Raw genomic sequence first — 27,298 nt, 5'->3', positions numbered from 1 at the left:
CTATATATTCTTGACAATGCGTTATCGAAGTCTCTAAATACTTTTAAAGATATTTGTTTTTCACTTTATTGATGTTTCAGTCATGTAATTGTGACACTATTGTTTGGTGCATGTATGATTATAATTGTTATATCTCTTTGAGTACAAACATTTTTTAATATATAATATTCTCATCTGCCTCTTATAAGAATTTTGACCTAAAGTTATTTTGTGTGATAATAGTATAGCCACCTTAGCTCTCTTTTAGTTTCTACTCTTATTGGCTGTCTTTGTCCATCCATTTATGTGTGTCTTTATATCTAAAATGAGAATATCATTTAAAAAAATCATTATGTCATTCTCTGCCTTTTGTTTAGGGAATTTAATTCATTGACATTTAAAATAATTATAAGACTTCTACCTCCTTGCTATTTTTTTACTGTTATTTTTTACTATTAGTTTTTGATTTCCTTTTGTGTGTTTTTAAAAGATTTTTTTTCTTGTGATTAACTGGGTATTACTATTAATATTTTAATATTCTAAATGCTGCTATTAAAATTCTAAATCTTTGATAGCAACTCAACTTCAGGTGGCATACCTAAATTCTGCTTTTATAAGCAGCTTTGCCCTCCAATTTGTTTTTGTCACAAATTATATCCTCTATATATTTAAATTAGATCTATAATCATTTCTTTATGCCTTTGTCTTTTAAATCTATAGGAAGTATAAAAAAGAGTTACCAATTATATACTGGATTTTATATTTACCTGTGTAGTAACCTTTTCTAAAGTTCTTTATTTCTTTACATGGTTTTAAGTTACTGTCTAATGGTCTTTTACTTTATTCTTACTACCTTTGTCATTTCTTGAGGGCATATCTACTTGTAAAGAATCCCCTCAGGTTTCGTTTATCTGGGAAGGTTTTAGTTTCTCTTTCATTTTTGAAGGGTAGTTTTGCCAGATATAACATTTTTGGTCAATAGCTTTTTTCTTTCAGCACTTTAAAAATGCTGTCCTATTTCTTCTTGGACTCATATTTTGATAAGAAATCTTAAAACCTTTTGAGGATCTTTTTTATGTGTGAAGTTAATTCTCTCTTGCTGCTTCTAAGATTATTTATTTGTCCCTAGCTTTTGTCAGTTGATTCTAACATGTCTCAGTATGGAATTCTCTTGTTGTTGTTGTTGTTTGTTTGTTTGCTTTTTTGGAGTTTTTGAGCTTCTTAAACATTAGAGATTCATGTCTTTTATCAAATTTGGCAGGTATTTGGTCATTATTTTTTCAAATATTCTTTCTGCCCCTTTTCTGTGCTCTTGGGATTCTTGTTATTCATATGTTGGTATACTTGATGGTATTCCACATGCCTCTGAGTTTCTGTTTGGTTTCCTTATTTTGCTCCCAAACCAGCATTTTCAATTGACCTGTCTTCCAGTTCATTGGTTCTTTCTTCTGCCTGTTCAAATCTATCACCAAAATCCTCTAGTGAGTTTTTATTTTTGTCATTGTATATTTCACTTCATGAATATTTGTGGGTTTAAAAAGAATAATTTCTATCTCTTTAATGTTATTATCTATTTTTTAATACATTGGTCTCCTTTAGCTTTTTGCCCTTGTTTTTTTTTTTTTCTCTGTAAGTATATTTAAGACAGTCGATTTAAAGTCTTTGACTAATAAGTAAATTATCTGTGCTTCCTTAGGGTTGGTTTCTGTTAATTTCTTCTGGTAATGGACCATATTTTCTAGATTCTTGGCATGCTTTAAATTTTTTGATTGAAAGCCATACATTTTGAATATTATAATGTAACCCTGGAAATCAGAATCCTTGGCCTTTGAAGTATATTTTTTAATTTATTTGTTTAGTTGAATTTCTGAAGTATTTTCGAAAGTCTATATTCTTTTTCATATGTGGTCACTGAAGTCTCTATTTCTTTAGATTGTGTTCAGCTAGTTTTTTTTTTTTTTTCTTTTTTTCTTTTTAACAAAGAATTTCTTGAATGCTATGAGCCAAAAGAGTGATAGGGGAAAAAAAAAATACACACACAAAAGAAGAAAAATAAAGGGAACAAGCAAACTCTTTCATTCTTTTCAGATTGTACTGGGATACTTCATTAACAATTAACCAGGTCATTCACATTCACTTAAGCCTTTGTTTCCTGCTTATTCTGAGCCTAGAGTTCAGCCAGAGGTGAAAATTTAGGGTGTTCTCAGATCTTTTATGAGCATGAATTTTGCTCTGGACATGCTTTCTAAATTTTCCAGTATATGTAGTCATTTTGAATGCATAATTTCCCAAAGAAAAAAATTCCTCAGCTTTTCCTTTCAACCTTTGGGTGCTCTATTTTATACCTTAACGATATCTTTTTCCTCAGATGTCTGTGGCTTGTTCATTTGCCTTACAATGGTTTTGATGAGTATTCACTACTTTTCTTCTCTGAGTGATATGAGTCTGGTGTAACAAAGATAAGGGCCTTATCTTAATCCTTGAGATATCACGCAGACTTTAGAGAAGCAAACAGAAGTCTTTGAAAATAAGATCTGCTTTGTTTCCTCCAGAACCCAGGGACCAGGGTCCCATACTCGAAATGTAGGCTACTGACTTAACGATCTCCACTGTGACAGAGAGGGTATCGAAGTAATAGCAAATAAAAATCCCACAAAGCTTTACTACTGTTTTTAAGTTGCCTTTTTCTTGATTCAGTTTTTACTTAATTGTTGTAAACCTTTGACTGTTTTCAGAATTTTGACAAAGTTAATTCTGAGAATTTTGCTTGATTTTTAAATTTTTTTTCTATAGGGAAATGGCTACTTGGGGCTGCCTATTCCTCCATGTTCACTGACATCATTCTGATAACAAACTTTACAGACACAATTTACATGTGTACTAATTTCTATCTTTTGTGATCAACCTGAGTTCTTTATTGAATTTGAAGCTGTAGAGCATAGAGTTTATATACTTAACATCTACACAATTCTTTGCACTTATTATAGCATGCATGGTATTTGACTATCAGTAAAAACTGTGTTTTTAATTATTATTGATCAGTAACAAAATTATCCAGTTATTCACTCTCCCATTAAAAATTAGTGAATGTCATAAAAGTATTTTGTGCAAGTTTTTGACAAGGAAATTAATAATAATATAATAGAGTATGATTATTATATTTGATAATGTTACCAAACCAAAAAGAATGTCTCCATCTTTAGACACCTAAGATAATATTTACTATAAACTTACTTGTAAAGTTACTATAAAGTAAACAATAAAACACACATGATAGAGCTTAATTTAGGACATTTTAGTAAATTATTGAGGGCCCAAAAATATATTATTTTGATACTTGAAATGTATCTATCAATATTTACTAGATTAGAAATTAAAAGTTAATTTCTGACTTTAGAGACTTTTTCTAAAATGCTTATTAATTCATTTAAAATAGCAATAATAAAACAATTGTGTGTAAATACACATAATGTAATAACAATATACTTTAAAAAACTAAACTAGTAAAAATAAGGACATAATTTTATATTTTCTGTACATCTGTTTGTCTGGCTGAATAGAAGACATCAAGATTTTCATATGTGCTCCTATATTAATTGTTTCACAATGGGCTGAAGTGTATGAATACTTAAATCTGAATAATCATAGTTTGTTATTCATTCCTTCCACTAAATATGGTGTTCCATAAAAAAGTGATTTAGTTCAGTTTGTAACTCAACCAACTGCCCACATGCTTTTTCTTGACACAACCATCGTATTGGTATAAAGTGAAAGTGTGTATATGTGTGTGTGTGCGCACACGCATGCTGTGTGTGTATGTGTATATTTATTTATTTATTTACCATACTTCAGATTCCACCATACACATATAAAAAATCTCAAATATTAAAATTAAATTTAATTAACATTTTTTTAAACAGTCTCAAGGAAATTCTAAAGTGAAACTAGATTTTCTTTTTTAATTGAGCATAGATGACATTAAAAAAAAGCATGACAGTAGTTGACTATAAGGTGCCTGGTGTTTCATCCTCTGTTGGTTTTGAAACAAGAGTGAAAATTTCAACCCACTGTAAAAGGATAGTATCATTAAAAATAATAGCATTATTATTAATAAAATTTCAACTTCTAGGACCTTTGTTCACCAATTTTTCTATGAATCACACATTGCAAAATTATGCTGCAAGTTGTGAAGATATGATACAAAAATTTGCTCATGGTGATGTGATTGAAATAAAGAACATACCTGAGGGAGCAACTGAAACATGGCTATGTAAGGCTACAAAGGCTCAGAGCAGAATTATAACACTGTAAGGTAAAAAAAAAAAAAAAAAAAAAAAAAATCCATGTTTTTGTGTGTATGTGTTTGTGTGTGTGTATTGTGTGTGTGTGTGTGTGTTACTGTGTAATTTTTCTTCACTTATCACAACACGAAAGTCCTTTATGTAAATGTATTTCTCATGTATAGGTTTTCTACTCAAACTCAGGAGATGTTAATTTGAATAAATGTCTCAGAAAGAGGTTTAAGAATGATTAGCATTTTGAATAATTAACCAATTTAACTAATTAAGCCTATAAGTAAATCCTAAAGTTCTTGATTTATTTACTAAAAAGATGACAAATTGGAGGTAGAATTTAATAAGCCTTTCAGAACTTGAAAGTGCATTTCTTATTTGATGAGCATTTAGAATCTCTGCTGAAAACAAAGGAAACTAGTACAAACTATAACAGAAACTAAGGGATCTTAGACATGCAAGCTATTTTATTATATTGTGTGTGTATGTGTTTGTGCATGTCAGTGGATGCAGAGTACTTCTAATAAAATTCTATATGAAGAAGTCAAATGCGCCAAAGCAAAGCTCTCTGTTCTGATTGAAGAGTACTAACCAGGAAACCGCCATCTTTCTCACTCCCTCCTGTCCTGAAAAGTCTACTTAGGGTCCCTAGAACCCAGGTGGCAATAGTGTAATTTGGTCCAGGTCTTTCTCTTTACAAATATGGAAATTGATGCTATGGTTTGTTCCTGTTTGAGAACAGAGAATGGGAGAATAGGTTCATAACTGTGTTGGGAACCTTAAAGAAGATGAATGCATTGTAGGAGGCAAATTTCTTGCAATCTATATTCCAGTATTTTGTATTTAATATGTATTTTCTAAATATTCTCCCCATGTGTGGTGAAAAAAAGGGGTAGGGGAGGGAGAGGGAGAAAGAGACACATAAATAAATATATAATAACTTATTTGCCAGTTGTTCCCATCATTCTATTTAGTAGAGACATAGCTTTGGTCAGAATTTAGTAACTTCTTCCATAGTTGAATTTTTTAAATGCATTTTTTTGTAATTAAAATATGGCTTTCTATGTAGAAGTCACATTCTGAAAACTACTCAAGAAATAAAGAACATCTGTTGGAAGATTTCAGAAATAAATTCAATTAGAAGAATGTATTTTTTAGACTTTATAAGATACAGATTTAATCTGAATCAAAACTGGTTTTAGTGAGAATTGATGAGGAATCAACTAGACTCTTTGCTCAAAAAACTTAGCTATTACCACAGTATGATATTAGACAGAATAAGAAAAGGCTAAAGAAAGAAATAGGAAAAGGAAACGTAGCATGCCAAGAGGAACAAAGGCAATTTTCCAGGACTATACAGCAGATATTATGTGATGCACTAATTCCTTTTGTGCTTCTGTTTGAATGGATGTATTGCCGTTCAGAACAATAGGAAGCGACAAGCTACTTGAAGTTTCTTTCATTGACAAGACTGATTTATAATTTATTATTTGTGTAATTCATTTTTTGACCTTACAAATTCAATATCATCAAATGCCCTTCCTTCAAAAGGAGACTTATGAGTGAATTTTTCCATTAACTGTGAGAAGCAACTCAATAATGTGCTTCTTGTAGGGTAAAACTGAGAACATAATGGAAACATTTTGACTGAAGAGAACAACTATAAAAGAGATGAATATTTAAAAAAAAATTTTTTTGTAGTTCTGGAATTGTAAATTCAAAGATGCTTTATATTGACCTGCATAATTTAATTTTTCAATAATAATAATGACAATGACATTAATTGACTAATGATTTCCATATTTGTCCTCAGTTATTAAAAAATAAAAAGATATAGCTTGTCTCAAGATATATCTTGTGATATTTTTTCTGTTTCAATAATATATACTATTACTTCTCAAATTTACAATACAAATATTTAGTTAGTAATTTCCTAACTGAGAATCACCTGAAGAAATCTTACTATTTGGTATGTTTTAATAATTGTCTCTGTATTTTAACTCCAAGGCTACACTTATCAAACAAGAATGCTGAATATCACTCATTCATCTCGATAGCTCACACTGAACCCTGAGAAAGTACCTCAGAAAAAAACTGGTATTAGATTATAAATAATTTTAAGAGATGATCCCTCATGTAAAGCTCCTTTATTATAAATATTCAGAGAAGAGAATTCTGTTCCCTAATATCAACAAAATGTTTTAAATTTAATATTCACCTCTCATAGATCTTATTCTTCACTAGTTAGGTACTAGGTAACATATTTTATCTCTAGTTATTTTGTAACTAAATATACCTCTCTGATGTGTATGTGTGAGTGTGTTTATATTTGTGAAAGTTTAAAAACTTAATATATATTACTAGTTGTTACTAATAGGGTAATTTGTTAACCAAATAGGACCCTATGATTATGATTTTAACTATAAATAGCAGCACAAAACCCAATGAGATACACAATATAACTATCTTAACAAATATTTAAAGAACTAGAGGCAGAGTAATTATTTGTTAAACAGTTACAAGATATAGAATATTAGCTAAAACATTTAGTTTTGGATACATGAATGTAGTAACAGAACTAAAACTGAATAATTCACTTGATGTTCTTTTCTCTGCTCCAGACTATCATTTAAGATCATAGATTGCTATTGGTATTTCTGTGCTTACTTCCCAAAATCACATGTTGCTTTTAAATGGCCTTTTGAAATAAGTCAGTTGCATAATCTTAAAAGAAGCAGGTAGTTCTTCAGTATTGAATTGAAGAAAACTAATTTAAGACTTTCAGTTCATGGATTCTCTTATGTTACTTTTTATCAAGTTTACTATTGACATCAGAGGTTCAGAAATATATAATTTTTTAATTTAAAAATTTAAATTTTAAATTTAAATTGTATTAAATTTAAAAATTTAAATTTAAAAATTATATATTTGAAACAATTTCCTGTTAAAACAGTAATACAAAGAAAAATCTAATCAGGTATTTATTCAAAATTTCTCACAAGAAGAACAAATTTTCCTTTTCTGCTTATATGATTCATTCTTCTGTCTGGATTCTCAATGTACAATCAACTTTGTTTCCCACTACTATATTTAAATCTCTGTTTATCCTTAAAAGTTATATTTTAATTTTCAATGTGTAGTGTTAGCACAGATTTGTCCTCTGGTACATTTCCATTTAAACATTATTGAATATTTAAAGTTCATTGAAAGAGTAACACTCCTTCCACCTCTCCTTATATAACTAACTAGTTGAAAATGTAGAATGCAAATTATAGCAGTCATGGCTAAAGTCCAAATTTTTCAAAATATTTGTTGTCTGTCCATTCTCTAACCAGTAAACAGATAGACCTTAAACTTTTATTTTATTACTTATCAGCTGAAGCATTAATTCCCCTTTTATTTTCTACCTTTTTCCCCGCATTGTTTCTTTTCACTAGGATGCTAAGACACTACAAAACACACTAAATACTGTCAAATTTTATGACATTTGAAATCAGAGATAAGATCCCAAATTCTTTTTAATGTGGGTTATAAGTGCTCACTGATAAGATGTGATAGGTAATGCTACTGCAGTTCTTATACTAAACAGTGTGCAATAATGATCACAGGGTAAATTTGGAATTTTAGACTGGCATGTTCTAGGTAATTTTCTCCAAGAAAAACAAAGTCCTCACTTTTTAGTGAATACTGTGACACTGCTGTATTTCAGAAAAGAGGATTGTGGCAAAGGTAACTTCATGGGCAAATTGGAGCAGAATGAGACGTTAATGAGGTGTGGAGAGGGTACTCTGAGGAGTATAATTTCAATTGGAAGAAGAGTTCTCTGGCTAAGGGAAATAAAACTATTCTTAACATATCATTATAACATTGTATACTGTCTTTTTGTTTTGAAAATGACTAATTAATAAAGTATTTAAAAAGTGAAATGAAAACATTTTGAGAGACAGCTTAGCTTACTTGGTCAGGGAAATGAAAATTCCACGTGACCTTTGTCATGATATTTAACTTTGCTGAGCCTAAGTTTTTCCTGTGAAATGAAGATGCTAATACCCAATAGAGTTTTAGAGGCATTTGAAAAGGGGAGGACTGATTATAAAGGATGAACATTCAAAAAGATTATGATAAGAGTTGGAGATAAAAGGAGACAGGTTATAGAAGCCAGCCTTGGAAGCTATTAGAAGAGAATCTTAAATATTCATTACATGTAAACGAAAGAAGTCTTCATTCTAGGACTGAAAAATTCAAGAGACCTCAGGGATAGCGCCCAGCAGCTAAAGAAGAATTTTAAAAAAGAACAAAAAATAAAGAAAAAAGTTCACTCTCAGTAATGAATGAAGGTAAATAAATTAACTGTTAAGTTACATCTCTCTCTCTCTGATTGTTTAAAAGGTATATTTAATTACAATAAATTGAATTACCTTGATAAGTTATTTTAAAATAAGTTCTAGTGACAGCTGGAGTAGAAGAAAAATTCTTATTAAAATTATTACACTATTTAACAGAAAATAAATGGAAGTTTAAAAATATTTAGCGAGAATATTAAAATGTTAATACATCAATGTAATGCAAAGTGGAAAAAACATGGACCATGTAATTTCATTTATCAGTACAGATCTAAATATTTAAATAAATATTTAACATGTTAATCTAGCAGTGTAAAATAATCATACTTCACCATGATCAGTTGGATTTTGTTATATAAATAGAAAGTGGTTAGAAATAGGAAATTTAATTTATTCAATGTTTATATTAATACATTAGAGAGGAAAATATTTTTATATCAAAGAATATATATATGAAAGTATATCATGATACAGTAATAATTTCAAATAAAAATTCTAACTGACACAGGAATAAAAGAAATTACATAAGCATGATGATGATTTCTTTCCAAAAGAATATAGAAAAAATATCTTGTTAAATAATGAAATATTAAAGATGCTGCCATAATTGAAGAAAGACTGTCACTGTTATTATTCAACATTGTTTTTAACATTCAAGCTGATGATATAATTCATTAAAATGAAATAAATGCTTTTCAACAAATAGTACAAGAATAATAGGGCATCCAATAAACAATATAATAAAATAAAATATTAACCTATAGTTAACTCTCACATTATATAAAACAAGTAGGTCAAGATGAATGAGGAGACTTATATGTAAAATATAAAACTTAACTCTTTTAGAAAAAAATTAGGAGAAAATTTTCAGGACATAGGATTAGGTGAAGCATTCTTAGTCTTGCTTAGCAAAATTATGATTTATAAAAAAACTGATAAATTTAACCTCATCAATATTAAAAACTTTTTCTCTGCAAAAGTATTTTTTAAGAGGATGAAAAGAAAAGGTAAAGATTTGGAAGAAATTTTTTTTATTTTATTTTTTTAGTTTTTATAATTATTTATTCATTTAACGTTTCTTTCATTTAATTTTTAAAACACTACTATAGTTCACTTTTTGGAGGTAGTTTTTTTTTTAATTTATTTTATTATTAGTTTCAAGTATACAGTACGATGGTTAGACATTCGTATAGTTTATAAAATGATCCTCCTAATTGCTCTTTCTCTCTTCTGGCTCTCCACCTAGCCCTTACATTACTGCTAACTGTGTTCTCTATGCCATACTCCATATCGCTATGACTGTCTATCAACTACTAATTTGTACTTCTTTAATATTGACACATGTGACAAATGATTTGTATCTAGAGTAAAGAACTCTCCAAACTCAGAAGCTGAGCAAACACACAAAAACAATCCAATTAGAAAATGACATGAATAGGCATTTTACTAAATAGGATATACAGATCACAGACAAGCACATTAAAAGATGTTTATTAATTATTAGGGAAATGGAAATTAAAACCACAATGGGATACTATCACAAATATCAGAATAACAATTAAAAAACAAAACAAAACAAAAAAAACACCAGATTCTTGCAGGAATGCAGAGAAACTGGATTATTTATCATTGCTGTTGAGCCCATAAAATGGTACAATGACTCTAGAAAAATGACATCTTTTTACAAAACTAAATATATACTTAGTTTTATATGTGACTTAGCAATTACATATTTCTACATTTATTCCTAAGAAAAATTTATGTTCACACAAAAACCTGTAAAAAATGTTCATAGCAGCTTTATTTATAATAACCCCAAACAATTAATGATAACCCAGTTGTCCTTCAACAGATGAATGGTTCAGCAAACTCCGTTATATTCGAACCCTGGAACATTACTAACCAATGATAAACAACGGAGTATTGATACACTCAACAACTAAGATAGACCTCAAAGGGAATTACACTGAGTGAAAAATGCCTATCTCAAAAAGTTACATATTGTATGATATCATTTACATAGCATTCTGGAAATTACAAAGTGATAGAGATGGAAAATAGGTTAATGGTTGCCAAAGGTTGCAGAGAGAGGCTATGGTAGTAAAAGTGCAGCACAGGAGATCCTGGTGATGGAACTTTTCTGTATCTTGATTGGTGCTGGTCATATGTGATACAACTGCATAGAATTAAACACTCACACACACATGCACATATGTATGCAAATGAATATATAAAACTGGTGACATCTGAATAAACTTGATGGAGAGTATCAATGTCAATTTCTTTTTGTGATATAATTATGCAGTGTTATGTGTCATTGAGGCACATATATATGTATGTGTATATATATACATATATATGGGATATTTATATATAATACAGTTATTATTTTAATTTAGTAATAAGGTTCATTTATGTAATGCATTATATTATCATATTCTCTCCCACTGAAATAAAGTTGGACTCCTACTCCCACTTTACATATATAAATTTCATTGGGTCAAATAAATGTATTTTAGATAGAAATGGTGAAATATAATTCTCTGAGAATTGAAGAAGCTGAATTAGTTAAAATGATAATGTATTTTATATATCTTGGAAAATTTATAAAATTGAAACTTATCTATACCAAAATCTGCTCTTATTGAGATATCTCATAGAATTAGTATATTTCTGAAACCTTAGCAAAATTAGGTCACTTCATTAAAATCCCAAACTCCTATGACAGAAAAGGAATTCTAGAACCAAGACTTCTTTTGATTTGTCAAACAAAAATTACGATTTTATCTAAAATGTTTCTTCTCTTGTCCCTGCTATTCCTTTCTCTGAAGTTTGGAACCTGTAAGGCCCAGGTCATTTAACTTTTTAAACATTTAATAGACTTTATTTTCTAGAAAAGTTTTAGATTCACAAAAAATTGAGCTGAAGGTACCCCTTGCTTTCACACAAGGCAAGACCATCTGCATTATCAACATCCCACACCAAAAGTGATATGTTTGTTATAACTGATGAATCTACGTTGATACATCATTATCTCCCAAGGTCCATTCCTTACGTGAGGGTTCACTCTTGCTATTGTATATTCTATAGGTTTGGACAAATGTATCATGACATGTATTCACTGTTACAACCACTGATAATTTTTATGTCTCAGTACTTTGCTTTTTTCAGATTGTCATATAGTTGGAGTCATAAAGTGCATAGCCTTTTCAAATTGGCTTCTTTTACTCAATAATATGCATTTAAGGTTTCTCCATGTCTTTTCATGGTTGATAACTCATTTTTTTTATCACTGCATAATATTGCATCATATGGAGGTACCATAGTTTATTCACTTATTGGAGGACATCCTAGTTGCCTCCAAATTTTGGCAATTATAAATCTGCTACAAATATAAGAATAAATCTGCTACAAATATCTGCGTGTGGATTTTTGTGTGACCATACATTTTCAACTCACTTGGGTAAGTACCAAGGAGTGCAATTCCTTGGTAATTACCAAATATGTTTAGTTTTGTAAAAACTGCCGCACTGTCTTCCAAAATATCTAATATTTTTATTCCCAACAGCAATGCATGAGAATTGGTCATTTTACTTTAAAGCAGGGCCTTTATAAATTGCCTTTGCAATATATTTTTCTTTCTTTTCTTTGAACTCACATAGTACTCTGTATACTTATTCTGACATCTATCATATTCTTTCTTGTTTTGCAAATATGAACTCGGAAAGACAGGGATGTAGATATGTCTCCAGCATCTTACAATACTTCACATAATACTTTGAAAATTGCAAGTTCCAGTATTTTCTAAATGAATAAAGAAGTTCAAATTTTGGTGTGTCGGACTAGCAAGTGGAACATTTTATTTTGTAAATCCATATGTATAATCTAAGTGTTTTATGCTAGGTTTGGGAAGAAGCAATTCTCACTATTTCCACTAGTAATATTTTTTTCAGTTGATCCTTAGCAGTTATTTTGTAAGTCAAATACACTGTTGATCATGTTAAAGAAAATTGCATTTGAAGTTATTGATTCTTTGCCCCAGCTTTTCAGCTGGAAGAAACAAAACTCTTGTTATAAGTTTTGAATTTTTAAAAAACAGTATCTAATGAGGTTAGAATATAACTTTGACATTTTGTTTTCAATCAGAGTGAAGGTGAGAGTCAAAAGGTCAAAAGATGATATTATACAGTAAATAATGCTATTATTTTGCATTGAAAACGGAATGTTGCTTACTTGTCTATAGACTCTTGCATATAAAAGTGTGTTTACTATGCCTAATTTTGGTACTTAAACTGTATTGTCCTTACATGTTTTAGATTTTGGAATTTAAAAGGGTAATACAGCTAGTTTATATGTCAGAAGCTAATATAAATATGTGATTTTCATTCATATTCTGGCATCGTATTATTTGAATTTTTATATTTAACTCTTAAATCCACTTAGTATTTGGTGATAATTGTTGGGGTTTGGTATCTATTCTGTTTATTCAGTGACCTTCCTTCTGAGTTGGGAAGTTTTCTTTATCAAATATATTCAGGGCCCTCAACTCTCTCATATTCGGTATTTACAACAGCACTGTAAATTTATCATTAAAGAGAATGTGTCAAAATGATTTTAGAAAATAATGGTCTAGATCATGAGTAAACAGTGAATAATGTGCCCTATGGGGCACAATGCACACGGGATTCTTAACTGCTTTCATATTGTATATCACTACATAACAAGGGATTGATCTATTAAATTTGTACTAAATCAAGACAATTTTAATAAAAATTATTTAATTTATTGAAAAATGACATGAAAGGCAAATTTTAAATGCCAAAAATCATGTTAAAATGGTCACGTTATGTAATTTAATTAACATATTTTGAAGTTAAATATTCCAGATTTTATGACTCATTAATTTTAAAAATGAACATAAAGTAAGTGTCTAATCTAAAATTATTTTGTTTAGATGAACTCACAAATTCATCAGAAACCAGATTGTCTTTAGAAGACCTCTTCAGGAAAGATTTTGTGCTTCATGATCCAGAAGCTCGATGGATCAATGGTATGTGTATATCTTTTTATATGTTTTATTTATTTTGAATTCTGGTAATTAAATTAAATAATTGTACCTGTAGTTAACATTTTAATTGACATTATTCTTCAAATATTACATATACCATTTAATTAGAAATTAATACTTTGGCTCACGTGAGAGAAAACCACTTCCTAAGATAGGTCATCAGTAGAAACATCCTCAAAACATTAGATCAATTTTTAAATATTGGCAGTTCCCTTATGATCACTATGAGTTATATGACTTTGGTACATCTCTTGCATTTCTCTGGATTATTCTCATTGGTATAAAGTTTAGATTTGGGAGCTATATGTAAATGCTTCAACTTTGGCAACCAAATTAGTTTTTTTTTTTTTTTCTTTCTTGGTGGTTCTTTTTTTTAATCCGAATCTCCTGGAAACTCTTGGAAAAGTCGAAAGGACTTAAAAATGACATGCCTTTTTCTGCTCTGGAAAAGAAACCACCTCAGCTTTCCTTAGATTTTTTTCTGATTTTATTATTTTGAAAGAATTTAAAAGCACCTTTAGATTTAAAAAGAAGCAACCAAAAATAGAACTGCCATGTGGCTCCATGGACTTTGGTTTGCTTAATGGAAGGTAATAGGGGGAGTGATTGGGTAATTTAATCAGAAGAAATGTGTTCATGAAAAGAAAGTCAGGCTTTTATTTCTTAAATATTCCAATTTGCCTGACCATACTAATCACTGTGGTCAGATAGTTGTTAATCCTTGTCTTTTAATTTATTTAGACATAATATCTTTGCTTGTTTTCAAGGCCTAGGGTAGAATACTTGATGATAAATAAAAGGAGCTTTCCTTTTTACCTAATAATGATTATCTCACTTATAGTCCATTCTTTTTTTCTCTAATATTCTAATTAAGTACTTTTATGCCTGCAAATTAAATGGTAATTTATGGAAGCTATAAAAAGAAAGTAACTTAATTCATGAAGGCAGGGGCCAAATCATACTGTTTACTTAGCACTGTTACAATTCCTGGAGATCAGCAGGCACTCAAGATTTGTTTTTTGAGTAGACGAATATAGGGATTTAATTGAAGTTCTGTGTTATTTTTTACATAAATTCAAATTTCAGTTCAAATAAGTTGGAAGATGAGTGTCTATCATGGTGATGGTATAGATAGAAAAAGCAAGATAGCAATTTTATTAATTTATTTTTATATTTTCATTTTGATTTGTTCATGAATTTGGGACTTTCCATATTCTTGCTTTTGCTCTATGATTATTTTAGATGTATATTATAATTATTTCAGATAAGTGGTGTGATTAAAGAAGGCTAGTAAAAGAAATGTATCATTACCAAACATTTTCCTAATACACAGATCTCTCACAAATCATTCTCCTAATGTACTATAGTAATTTTGTAATTCATCTTTTTACTTGCTAGCAAGTATTTTTCTATTGGAGATGACAAAATAAAAAAATGTGAGTTTCATTGCAAGAAGATTGAGGTAAGTAAACACTGTACTCACTGCCTCCCATGACCACGTTAAAATACAACTAAATTGTAGAACAATCAACCTGGAGAACCATCTGAAGACTAGCTGAACATAATTTTTATAACTAAAGATATAAAGAAGAGGCCCTGTTGAGACTAGTGGGAGGGGCAGAGCCAAGAAATGAGCTGGCCCCATACCCACATGTAATGGTCGAGCATCGGGAGAGATATTTTGGCGGTGGAGGTCCCGCCCTGAGGAGTGAGGGGTTCCACTCCCATACTAGGATCCCTAGCCCAGAGTCCCAGTACTGGGAAGAGGAATCTCTACAACATCTGGCTGTGAAAATGACCAAGGATTCAGTCTGTCCAGGTGAGATGGAAGGCTGCTGGAAATACAGATGTCTTTTTAAAGGGCTTACATACAGACTCACTCACTTGCAGGCACTCATCGTGGGCTCCAGTGGAGGGACCACACCTTAGGAGATGCCAAGGTCATACAGGGAAATACGGAATTGTGTGGCTTCAGAGTGAGGGCTAGGAGGTCAGCCTTTGTTATCCCTGTGTTGAGCACTTGTCCCGTGCAGCCTGCAGGTGGGCATCATCTTTTCTATGTCGAGCCCTCCCCAACATGGCCAAATCTGAACCTGCACTGGCTTGGTGAACTCTGCTCACACCTCCCTGGTGACTCCCTGGGACCTTGCCACATCCAACTCATGAAACACCACTGGAGGCATTTTCAGTGGTGGGTAACCTGCCCCAACCCATGCTGAAATCTTTCTTAGACAACTCTTGGGGATTTGGGGCCCAAGGCAGGCAGCGGCTAGCCACCATGTTCTCTGGGACTTTTGTGAGGGGCCCCAAGCTCAGCACTGCTACCAATCCTGAATCTGTATTAACATGGTGAACATTCACCTCACCTTGATAATAACCTGGGACCTTGTCCCACCCAACCCTGCCTCAGTACCAGCTGAGGCTCTCTTAGTGGCTGAGCCTCACAGGCAACCAGCAGGTGCCTTCAGGCCTTGGGGTGGTCTGGGCCTTTTGCTAAGCTGCTCCAGGCCAAGTATTGATGGCAGTTGGCTTTGGTTCTTAGTGTGGCCACCTTCACATGTCTAGCACAGGCAGCAACCAACCACAGATAGCTTTGTAGTTCCTACTAGGTAGCCCCAGACTGGTCATAGGCAGTGGCTGACCTTGGCCTGCATGGGAGCCTTTCCCAAGAGGCACCAGAACCAACATACCTGGAGGCTAGCTTCAGACCACAACAGAACACTACCCAATTAGCCCCACAAGCAGCATACCAAAGGGTGGTCTCAACAGACATGGGAACCCATTGGGGCGAATTCTCTGTGGAGTTAACCACTCACAGTATCTCATATGCTGTGGATGTGGCCAATCCTCATGGTCAGTCAGCCTGAAAGTCATTCCCACCCTCTGATCTGCCAAAGCAATCAAAGCTCAACTACAACAGGAGGGAACACACAATCCATACAAGGGACAATCCTGAAACAAATGTCACAAATGATCAGAGAGACTGCGTCACTGTGCCATGCAAGATATCTTCCACATAAAGCAATCCAGCAGAGACAGAGACGTAAGAGATCTACCTAATACATAGAAACAGAGAAAGGCAGCCACAGTGAGGACACAAAGAAATATATCCCAAAAGAAAAACAGGAGAAAATTCCAGAAAAATGACTAAATGAAATGGAGACAAGCAACCTACCAGAGACAGAATTCAAAATACTGATTTTAAGGATGCTCAGGTAACTCACTAGGAACTTTAACAAATAGATAGCAAACATAAAATAAGACATAGAAACCATCAAGAAAAGAACCAGTTAGAAACAAAGAATACAACAATTAAAATGAAAAAAAAATATGCTAGAAAAAATCAACATCAGATTTTATGAAGCAAAAGAATGAATCAGTGATTTGGAAGACAAGATAGCAGAAAACATGTAATCAGAACAACAAAAAGAAAAAAAAAAGAATTAAAAAATGAAGATTAAGGTACTTCTGAGACAACATCAAGAGTGACAACATTCACATCTTAGCAGTACCAGGAAGAGAAGAGACAAAGAAGGGATCAAGAACATATTTGAAGAAATAATAATGACTAAAAACTTGCCTAACCTAGTGAAGAAAATAGACATGCAAGATTAGGAAGTGCAGAGAGTTCAAACAAGATGAACCTAAAGAGACTCACACTGAGACATGTCATAATTAAAATGGCGAAGGTTAAAGACAAAGCGAATTCTAAAAACAGCAAGAGAAAGATAACTAGTTGCTTACAAGGGAGCACCCATAAAACTATCAGCTGACTTATCAAGAGAAACTTTGGAGTCCAGAAGGGAGTATTCAAAGAGATGAAAATCGAGGACCTACGATTAAGACTACTCTATCCAGTAAGACTACTTAAAATTGAAGGAGAAATAAAGAGCTTCCCAGAAAAGCGAAAGCTAAAGGAATTCATCACCACCAAAACAGTATTATAAGAAATGTTAAAGGGACTTCTTTAAGAAGAAGAAGAGGAAAAAGAAAGAACATAAATATGAATAATAAAATGACAATAACTATGCACCTATCAATAATCACTTGAAATTTAAAGAGATCAATTGCTCCAATCAAAAGCCAGGGTAGCTGAATGAATAGAAAAACAAGACCCATACATATGCTGTCTACAAGAGACCTACTTCAGGTTGAAAGACACACGTAGACTGAAAATAAAGAGAAGGAAAAAATATATTTCATACAAATGGAAAAAAAATTGGAGTAGCAATACTTATATCAGACAAAATAGACTTTAAACAAAGGCTATAAGAGGCAAAGAAGGACGTTACATAATGATAAAGAAATCAAGTCAACAAGAGGATATAATTCTAGTAAAGATCTATCTATTCAACATAGACACACCTAAATATATAAAGCAAATATTGACTGATAAAAAGGAGAGATTGGTGGTAATACATCATAGTAGGGAGCTTTAACACTCCATTGACATAAATGGACAGACCTTTCAGACAGATTAAGTCTGCTGTTTAGCAGACTTAAATGCCACATTAGACTAGATTGATTTGATATTTTTAGAGCATGCCATTTAAAACAAAAATATATACATTCTTCTCAAGTGCTCATTGATTATTTTCTAAGATGGGCCACATCTTAGGCCACAAAACAAATCTCAATAAATTTTAAAAGGTTAAAATCATATCAAGTGTCTTCTCTGACTACCATGGTATGACTTAAATGTAAAACCCGAAACTATAAAACTCCTAAAAGAATGCATGGGCAGTAAACTCTCTGACATTGCTTTTAGTAATATATTTTTTCTGATGCATCTCCTTAGGCAAGGGAAACAAAAGAAAAAATAAGCAAATGGGACTACATCAAACTAAAACTTTCTGCACAGCGAACAAAATCATCAACAAAAGAAAAACAAACAAACAATTGAATGGGAGAAAAATAGACCTGCTTTATCAGCTAGCAATTCTACTTTGGGGTATTTATTGGAATGAATCCAAAACTACAAATTTAAAAAGACATATGCACCCCTATGTTCACCTGATTGCTATTTATGATAGCCAATAGAAGCAGCCTAAGTACCTACTATCAATAGATGATTGGCTAAAGATGTGTTACGTCTCTATAATGAAATATTACTTGGGTATAAAAAGTGATATTTTAACTTTTGCAACAACATGGATGGGCCTATAGGCTATTATGCTAAGTGAAATAAGTCAAACAGTGAGAGACAAATAAAATATGATTTCACATATATGTGGAATTTAAGAACAAGATAAACAAACAAACAAACAAGAAACAGAAATAGAGTCATAGATACAGAGAACAAACTGATAGTTACCAGATAGGACAGAGGTTGAGATAAGGGTAAAAAAAGTGAAGGGGTTAAGAAAGAAGTACAAATTGATAGTTATAAAATAGTCATAGGGATATGGAGTGCAGTGTAGGGAATTTGGTCAATAATATATTAATAAGTATATACAGTGCCAGGTGAGTACTAAATTTTCTGGGGAGATCAGTTCATAAATTTTATAAATGTCTAACCACTATGTTGTATACCTGAAACTAATATAAAGTATTATTTAATGTTAACTATAATTTTTTTTTTAAATTATGAAAAAATGTGAGTCATTAGATTTGAAATGCTGAATAATATTCTGTTTTAGTCACCGTGATTTTGTCCATACTATAGAAATTTGTGTTTTTTGACCTTGGAAAGCAAGAATAGAGCATGGACCTCACCTTCCTTCTCAGTTGGCTTGGATTATTTAAAGCGACATTTACTTCTGTGTATAACTGACACTTTGATATTGAAATGCCAAAGGATTTGATGGATATTTAACTAGTGAACTGCATGATAAATTAAGCCATTTCAATATGTAAGACACACATTCTACTCTAACACTCCACAAATTACTGAAAAAAATATATTTGGAGTTAATCATTTTAATCTTTTTTTTTTTTAGTAATTTCTTTATTAAGCATTAGTAAAGAAAATATCCTAGGATAAAGCTGCAGTATTTTTATTATATTCTAGGTGAGACCTAGGATCTATAATATTTATAAAAGAATTTGACATAAAAACAACCTTTTAAACAAGATTAAACAGAATCTACACTCTCAGAGGCATGCAGTCTTTATAAAGACCATCTATGGAATTGACTCACTGTCAGTAGATTGTGTGCACTGGGCTCTTATTCCAGTGGAGATATAGATTTGTGCTCATTCATTTCTTTTATCCGACCCAGATCACTTTCCTGGCAATCACTAGATACTTGGCCTATTTACATATTCCTCGCATAACCAGGAAATACAGTGGAAACTGTATGAATAGAATGTGTAATGTTGGCCTCCTTACTCAGATTGTATCTAAATGTAAAATGTGAGCTTTTTATTTATTTTCATGAGCTGTATCACCAGGTTTTCTTAATATATAAGTCTCTCGAAGGAGACTAAGCTAAGTTTACTTGGAAGCTTCATTTAGTTCTTGGAGGTCACTATAGGTAGGTTGTAGTGCAGCAATGCCATTCAATATGTTGGTTCTCAAATAATATATCTGTTGATATCATCATGGTCTTGGATGGGCACTCTTGTTCATAATTAGCTTAACAGCTGCCTTCCTGCATATCTGCTCATAAGATCGAATCTCCGTTTTTATAGCATTTTCTTTCTGGTTATATCACCATGATATCTAGAAACTCCTCTTCTTTAAAATGATTCATCTTACATGTGATATCTCTGTATTTCTTTCATGTGCATGTGACCTTACAATTATTTCAAAATGTCAATTAAATATTTACATTTAACCTTAAAACATTATTCATTTCCCCACATACATTCGATGGTCAGTTGACCATCAAAGAAAGAACTAACATTAATGATGTGCGTTCTATGTTAGGCCTTATGCTAGATGCTTTATACACCTAATTCATATGATAGTGTATAAAATTAAAATTATTAACCCTAGAAAACTGAAGCTTAAGCAAAATACTTATCCAGAGACACAGCTGATAAAAGGTGAAGCCTGCTTTAGTCCCTGTGTTTAAGTATAAAATCTGACCTCTTTAACTGATTCACTCTGAGATGCCATTCTTATTTTCTAACACATTAGCTACCTTGTTGGCATCTCTTTGTCACAGAGCTCATTGCTATTAATACCTTCGTCTTGAATACTGAAATAATGTCTTTATCTCTCCAAGTACATGCATATAATAGTAATTATGTAGTCACAAAAACAAAGATGTATAAGCATATTTATTGACATGTTCATGATATGAAAAGTGAACTAAGGTGTCTTCAAAAGTGTGGGTAGTGTGTGATGTCACACTGATGTATTGTGTACCAATGTTTCCAGATGATTGGATTTTGACCTGATTTTTTTTCTTTTTGCCTATTTCTTTTTTTCCCTAAAATTTCTTAAACAAATGTCTATGTTCATTTGATTTTTATAACTAATTAAGAAAAAAAAATTGCTCTCTCCAATTTTAGTCTCATAGGTCTTCAATCCCTTCAGCAGTCTCCTATCAAATACAACTTTCTAAGTCCCAGCTAGAAACTTTTAATGTGCTTCTCAAAAAAAATCAGTGGAACCCCTTTGCCAAGTGAATAAATTCTAACTCCTCCCTCTGTATTCCAAGCCTCTCAGAATCAAGCTTAGCCTCTTTTCTACAATTTTACTTCACATTATGTTTCATCTACATTACACTACTTGATATTCCTCATAAGTTCCAAAGCTTGCTTGTATCTTTGAGTTTGCCATTATTTTCTCTATCTGGAATTCCTTCTCCAATATGAAAGCCCAAATTTTATTCCACTTGGAACCTAATGCTCAGGTACAAAGCCAATGACTATTTTATTTCCCTGCCAGCTGTGAGCAACATCACCTTTCTCTAGAGTTTGATTCTCCCATATAGAAATTCCTGCCTCAATTATAATACCATGTCTAATTTCTTCTAATAGAGTGCTTCTAAAACTATTGTGAAAACTATCGTGAAACACTATTTTAAATGTAATTCATTTGTTTTTATTTCCAATTTGGCATGCATCAATAGTTTTAAAAAATATAATAAAAATACAACCAAATACAACCCCACATTTTATATTATGATATTCAATAGATCAAAAATTACATTTCAAAAATATAATAAGGGGAAAATATTGAAATAAAATAAAGGAATTTTATATATGACTTTGAGAGAATGTAGATAGACAATTAAATGGGATTGTTTTTATACTCATATTTTTCCTAAATAAAAATTAAACAAATATTGAGAGATATAGCGATTCACATTAAATACCTGTTTTCAGATTTTGAGCAAGAACTGGCATATCCATATTTAAAGGTTTTGATGTAAAAAGTGAGCTTTCATCCTACTTGTTAATTAATCTAGGTTAGATTGATGATAGCACTACTCATAGTGGATAATACATATCTTGACTGATTCTGTTTTTATTTTAATAATACTCCTGGTAGAGAAGAAATCAGTTTTCAAAATAAGGATGATAGTAATAGAAGAAGAGATTGTAAAGCAATTTTGGTAATCTCAGTATGTTCATTTTAAGCTTTAATATAAAATAAGTCAAGAGATACTGTATTTTCAAATTTATCTTCAACTCTTTATCTTCAACTCTTTAGCCAATTTTAAAATATATCCTGTAGAGTATAGATCATTTAAATTATCTTTTGATCAAAAATTAGATTCTGGATTTTAAGTATATCCGGTTGCAATGGGCAAACTAATGTTACATTATAACATCATGTAATGAGTTTATACTGTGTATAGCTAGTCTGTCACTGCTTCATCCACTAGTTCACTTGCTCAGTGACAGTAGTCTGTTATGTATTTGGATCTTGTAGCAATGTCAAAGTACTATGACATTTCTAAATTCTTATTCTCAATTAAACCTATCCCACTGTGTACCAGCGGCCAACACTTCCCAAATTTCTATAGTCATTGACATCACCCTTAGAGTAACAGTGCTCTAAAAGACAGTAAACTTTGAGAAATAGGACTTGTATCATGTTCACGTTTGTGTTACCCCAGCAATCTGCACCTTGCCTGGACTCAAGAAGTGCTCAATAAATAGTTTAGTTAGCATAATGAGATAAGCTATGACATTTCTTTGATATGTAAAGGTAGGTCCAAGTGATCCACAATCATTGGAGAGTTCATTTCAGTTCTTTTTCTCATAGCGTTTATAGGTATTTTTCGGATCTCTACAAACTTGCCTTTCCTAAATGTCCATCCAGCATGTGAGCTGCTTAACTCTTTTTTTGAAAAATGGCTAGCTGAAATGAGTAATAATGTTTGAGCCTCTGAACTTAATTGTGTTCTTATTCGACTCCTGCTGGAGCTAATTGAACTCATCTCCCACATGATAGTCCAACATAGATATTTAAACCTGTTATCTTTAAATGGTGTGTGACAGTATAACATATTGAAATAAGAAAGTCAATAAAATGAAGCAAGCCAGGGCCTTTCAGCATTTTTTTAAGCCTTCTGAGGTTTGGTTTTTTTCATCTAAACTGGGAGTAATTGTTTCTATAGGTAGAAGCATAGTGATAATTAAATGAGCAAATGTATGTAAAAAGCAAAAGAAAAAATGGTAAGAACAAGAAAAGATTTATAAATAAAGCAAAATTCCAGAGACTTACAATATTTAAATGATAGGAGTCCTTATAATTGCTTTTAGAGATGCTCTGGACACTTGATATATTTTTTATAAATGCCCCTGGCAGTGTCATCCTGATGAATTATATCTAGAATATTGAACAGAATTGGTGCAATCTTCATGAGTAATAAAACAACTTATTGTAAATGATATTAATATTTACAATAATTAGGGGCACTCATTATTAGGGGAATCAAATAAATCTTGTTTGTTGTTTTTTTGTTCATTTGTTTGGTACTACTTTTTATGGTAGGATTTTTGTCCATTAATTTAATTAGAATGTGTTGCAGAAACTGTTGGATTTATTTGCACACAGGGAGCTGGTGGACTCTGATAGCATTATCACTTTCTCATTAGTCTGAATCAGAATTTTAACTCTTATTTTTTATTTTCTTTCTCAAAATTTTTATTTTTGATAACCATCAACCAAACTGATATTTAACTAAGGTAGAATTGAATTAATGACTATGAGGCTTTTGAAGATAATTTATATTTTTATTGCAACAGAATTTATAAGGAGAAACTATTGAATAGATACTAAACACAGAAAAGTAGGTATGTGGGTAGATAAATTATTTTACATCTATTTAACAACATATAATACCACCACTAAAACTGGTCTTTGAATAAAATTAATGACATTAGAACATGCTTGGAATAAAATGTTAAGTGAAAATAGTAGAATACAGATGCATATGCACAATATTTTCACAATAATAACATGCATGTACACACCCATAAATGCCAAAAAACAGAATTATGCCAACATATTAAATAATTTTCTGATAGAATAATGAGTTGTTTTTAATTTTTTCTACAGTAGCTCTTAAAAAAATCCTTCCCCCATTCTTTGTACCACTGTTGGCATGACAGAATAGCTCTTTTTGTCCAAAGATTAAAAGGAGAGAGATGGACAGAGAAAAGTGTAGAATTACTACTGACTCTGGGAGAATGAGACTATTCTGTGAGAAGCAATGTGATTTGTTAAGATGTAAGGGATCTTAGAAATTTTACAACCTGTTCTCTAAGGAGTTGAGACAGATTATTCCCTTTAGTTAACTATGCTTTATTTTTTTCTCCAGTAATGTGAGTACATAGAGAGCTGTTGAAATTATGACATCCTTAGTTCCTGATTCATAGCTTAGAGATTTGAAAATGATGTTAAGAATATAATTAATTGTTATTATGGCTGACCTTTTTTAAAAAAATGTATGTCAAAGTATCTTACTATCAAGAGTGAATCATTTTCTGCCAAAATTAAAGAAGTGCTTACAAAAGCATGCCATTAAAGCATGTTTACTTTCTCCAAATTACAAAAAAAAAAAACACCACAGTTTTTATTGTTACACTATTTACATGTTACATTGTGCTTTTGCTAAAGTTGAAATTAAGTTTAATCTATATTAAAAGTACTTAAAATCATACTATAGAAATCTTACATATTAACTGCAAATATTCAAACTTTTGTTTGAAATTTGAATCTAACTAGTTTTCTTTAAGGAAATTATTTTAAAATTGCAGCTTGTCATAAAATGACAACATTCATACTAAATATCAGAGAGAGTAGGGAAAAGTATTTATGCATAAAACCGCTGTTAACATTTCAGGGAAAAAAAACTTTTAAGGAAAATAATATGTCTATGTTTTAGAAATATAATGATTACATTAAAGTATTTAAAGTGGGTTGGAAATATAAAACAAACTATAGATTAAGAGAGCTAAACTTTTATGCCACAGCCTACATTTTGAAATAGAAAACTATAGTTTGATATTTTTAAAAAAGGAAAAATAGTCTAAGTGAGAGATTAAACAGTTATGCTTAGCGTTCATCAACAAGCATTACTGAGTTCCAACTATATGCCCTGCACAGGTTTTGTATATTCTAAGTGGGATCTGTTACAATTTGAAAGGTATGCAATAAAATAAATGGTGTTCTCACAGCCATAGTGAATTCTACACAGTTACGGTTGTTCTTGTCTTTGTTGGCCCAGGTACTGGGTTTGTTAACACAAATGTAGATTAAAAGACACTTGACATTGACATTTATCTTTGGATCTATTTATCCATACATCCTTTTATTCATTTAATAGGTATTTATTGAGCATTGCAAAAAATATGAGAATATAAAGACGAATATATAGTCCTTTTGCTCAAGGAAATTATAAATATAAAGGTTCTTTCTCCATTGTGTACAGAATCTTTACTCATATTTATGGGTTAAGGAATGAAATTAGTAATGAAAAGTTTATGATGAGGGCAGGAAGTAGAGATAAGTAGAGGTATAAGAAATATTTAATCAAGATTATAATAAGGTTTGATTAACTTTTTTTTCCCTAGAATCCAAGACACAGCTCCATGTCTCACACCTCTCTCTTCGCTATGATCAAGGACACACAGAGCACATTTTGTTTTTTGAACCCCTTTTTATTCTGTTGCCTCTACTTTATCTGACAGTTTTTATCTACATATGTTAAAAGTTGTGGCTAATATATACACAAACCACTAAAGTGGTTAAAGGAAATAAAATATAATTACAGTACTCAGAGAATTTAGAAACTAGATGCAAATAACAGACCTGAAACAATTAGACAACAATTGGGCAATAAATTTCTGAGTTATTATTTTTTAAAAATACGTTAGAACTGTAAGAGACTAGTTTGAGTTCATTGGAGTAGTCTCTCTGGAAGAGATCTTCAGTCAACATAGACGGCAGAGGAACCTAGGGGAAGAAAGAGGACATTGCTTGGGAGAACAAAGATGTATTATAGCAGTCATAGGAATTAGTGTGGCATGTAAGATTAACTAAGAAAAATGCTGTGTGTGTGTGAATGTGTGTGTGTGTGCTTATGTAAAATTAATGGCGAAAAAGTTGATCAACTCAGTTTTGGCATATAATTAGAATATTAATGCTTGATTATTTTACTGTACTTATTATACTTAATTTCTTTTGGAAGATTCACCCTTTCATTAGATCATAATTTTGAAACTGAAGATTTTGAATTTACTTTAATGATTATCAGATATTTTATTTTTCTTAGAATTAAAATAGGAGAATGTTAGTAATAAGAATTTTACTTTATATGTTTATAATATGTCAGAATTTACATTTACTTTTTGACGTGTGCTATTTATTTGCATTCCTTTGAAATATCTTGTTTTGGAGGCAGGGTGAGCATTAATTTTGTATTATGGATGAGTAAGTTGAGATACAAAGAGGTTTTCTTCACTTTTTCTCAATCTAAAGTCAGTAATTAGCTCTGGCTAGAATCTAGGATTTTCATGTTCAATGTTAGGTAGGATATGTTAGAATTAGAGACACTATCTAAAGTGAATTTTTTATGTCGTCATCAAACTAACATTTAACAATATTTATAAATTAATAAAAAACATAACTATGGTTTAAAGAAAAAAATGTTAAGGAAAAGACAGATAATGGTAAGGGAAGATTTCCTTTTACTCATATTAGACTGTTTGAATTTGACTAGAATGCTTAGGTAATTTCAAGAAAATGTAATTATTTTTTAGCATTGCTTGTAACTAAAAAAAGGTGGTATAGCTAACAATAATAAACTACATTTATATATTAAGCTTTTAATATAACTTGCTTACATCATGTTTTCTGTGTGGGCATATGTGTGTGTTTATGTCTATGTGTGTTTCTTAAGGGTTCTGTAATGCAGTCAGTTTAAATGGGCCATTGAGATCTTTAGATAGCACACAATCAACTATCATAAATTTTTACATTGAATAAACAAGTACTAAGCATGTAGGTACATTTTAGAAAGCCTTTAGTAGAAGAATTGTTAGAGATAATATTGTTTATCATTAAATGGCTGAGAGTCTTTGGTATGTCATTTCATGCACAAGCATTGAGTCAATCGAAATTTTCCATTCTATTCATAGCGGTTGGTTTCATGTGTACATAGAGGCACACACAATAGATTTAGCAGATCTCATTCTTCTTCTTTTCT

The 27,298-nt window shown here is 31.3% G+C and overlaps 1 protein-coding gene across 6 annotated transcripts in view; it reads left to right on the top strand.

Annotated features, from left to right (window-relative positions):
* Nucleotides 1-27,298, top strand: part of DPP10 (dipeptidyl peptidase like 10) — a 457,935-nt gene that overhangs the window by 15,827 nt on the left and 414,810 nt on the right. For 5 of the 6 annotated variants that reach the window (XM_039872698.1, XM_039872700.1, XM_039872699.1 and 2 more), the window contains one exon: nucleotides 13,569-13,664. The exons of the other annotated variant lie outside the window; for it this stretch is intronic. In XM_039872698.1, coding sequence (XP_039728632.1) covers nucleotides 13,569-13,664 — 96 coding nt within the window. The remainder of the gene's footprint in view (nucleotides 1-13,568; nucleotides 13,665-27,298) is intronic. 6 annotated transcript variants of the gene reach the window in all.

Source organism: Pteropus medius, unplaced genomic scaffold, assembly GCF_902729225.1.
Source record: "Pteropus medius unplaced genomic scaffold, Ma_sr-lr_union100, whole genome shotgun sequence".
Classification (NCBI taxonomy): domain Eukaryota; kingdom Metazoa; phylum Chordata; class Mammalia; order Chiroptera; family Pteropodidae; genus Pteropus; species Pteropus medius.
The sequence above is the reverse complement of the archived record's forward strand: the minus strand, read 5'-3'. Positions and strand labels throughout refer to the sequence as shown.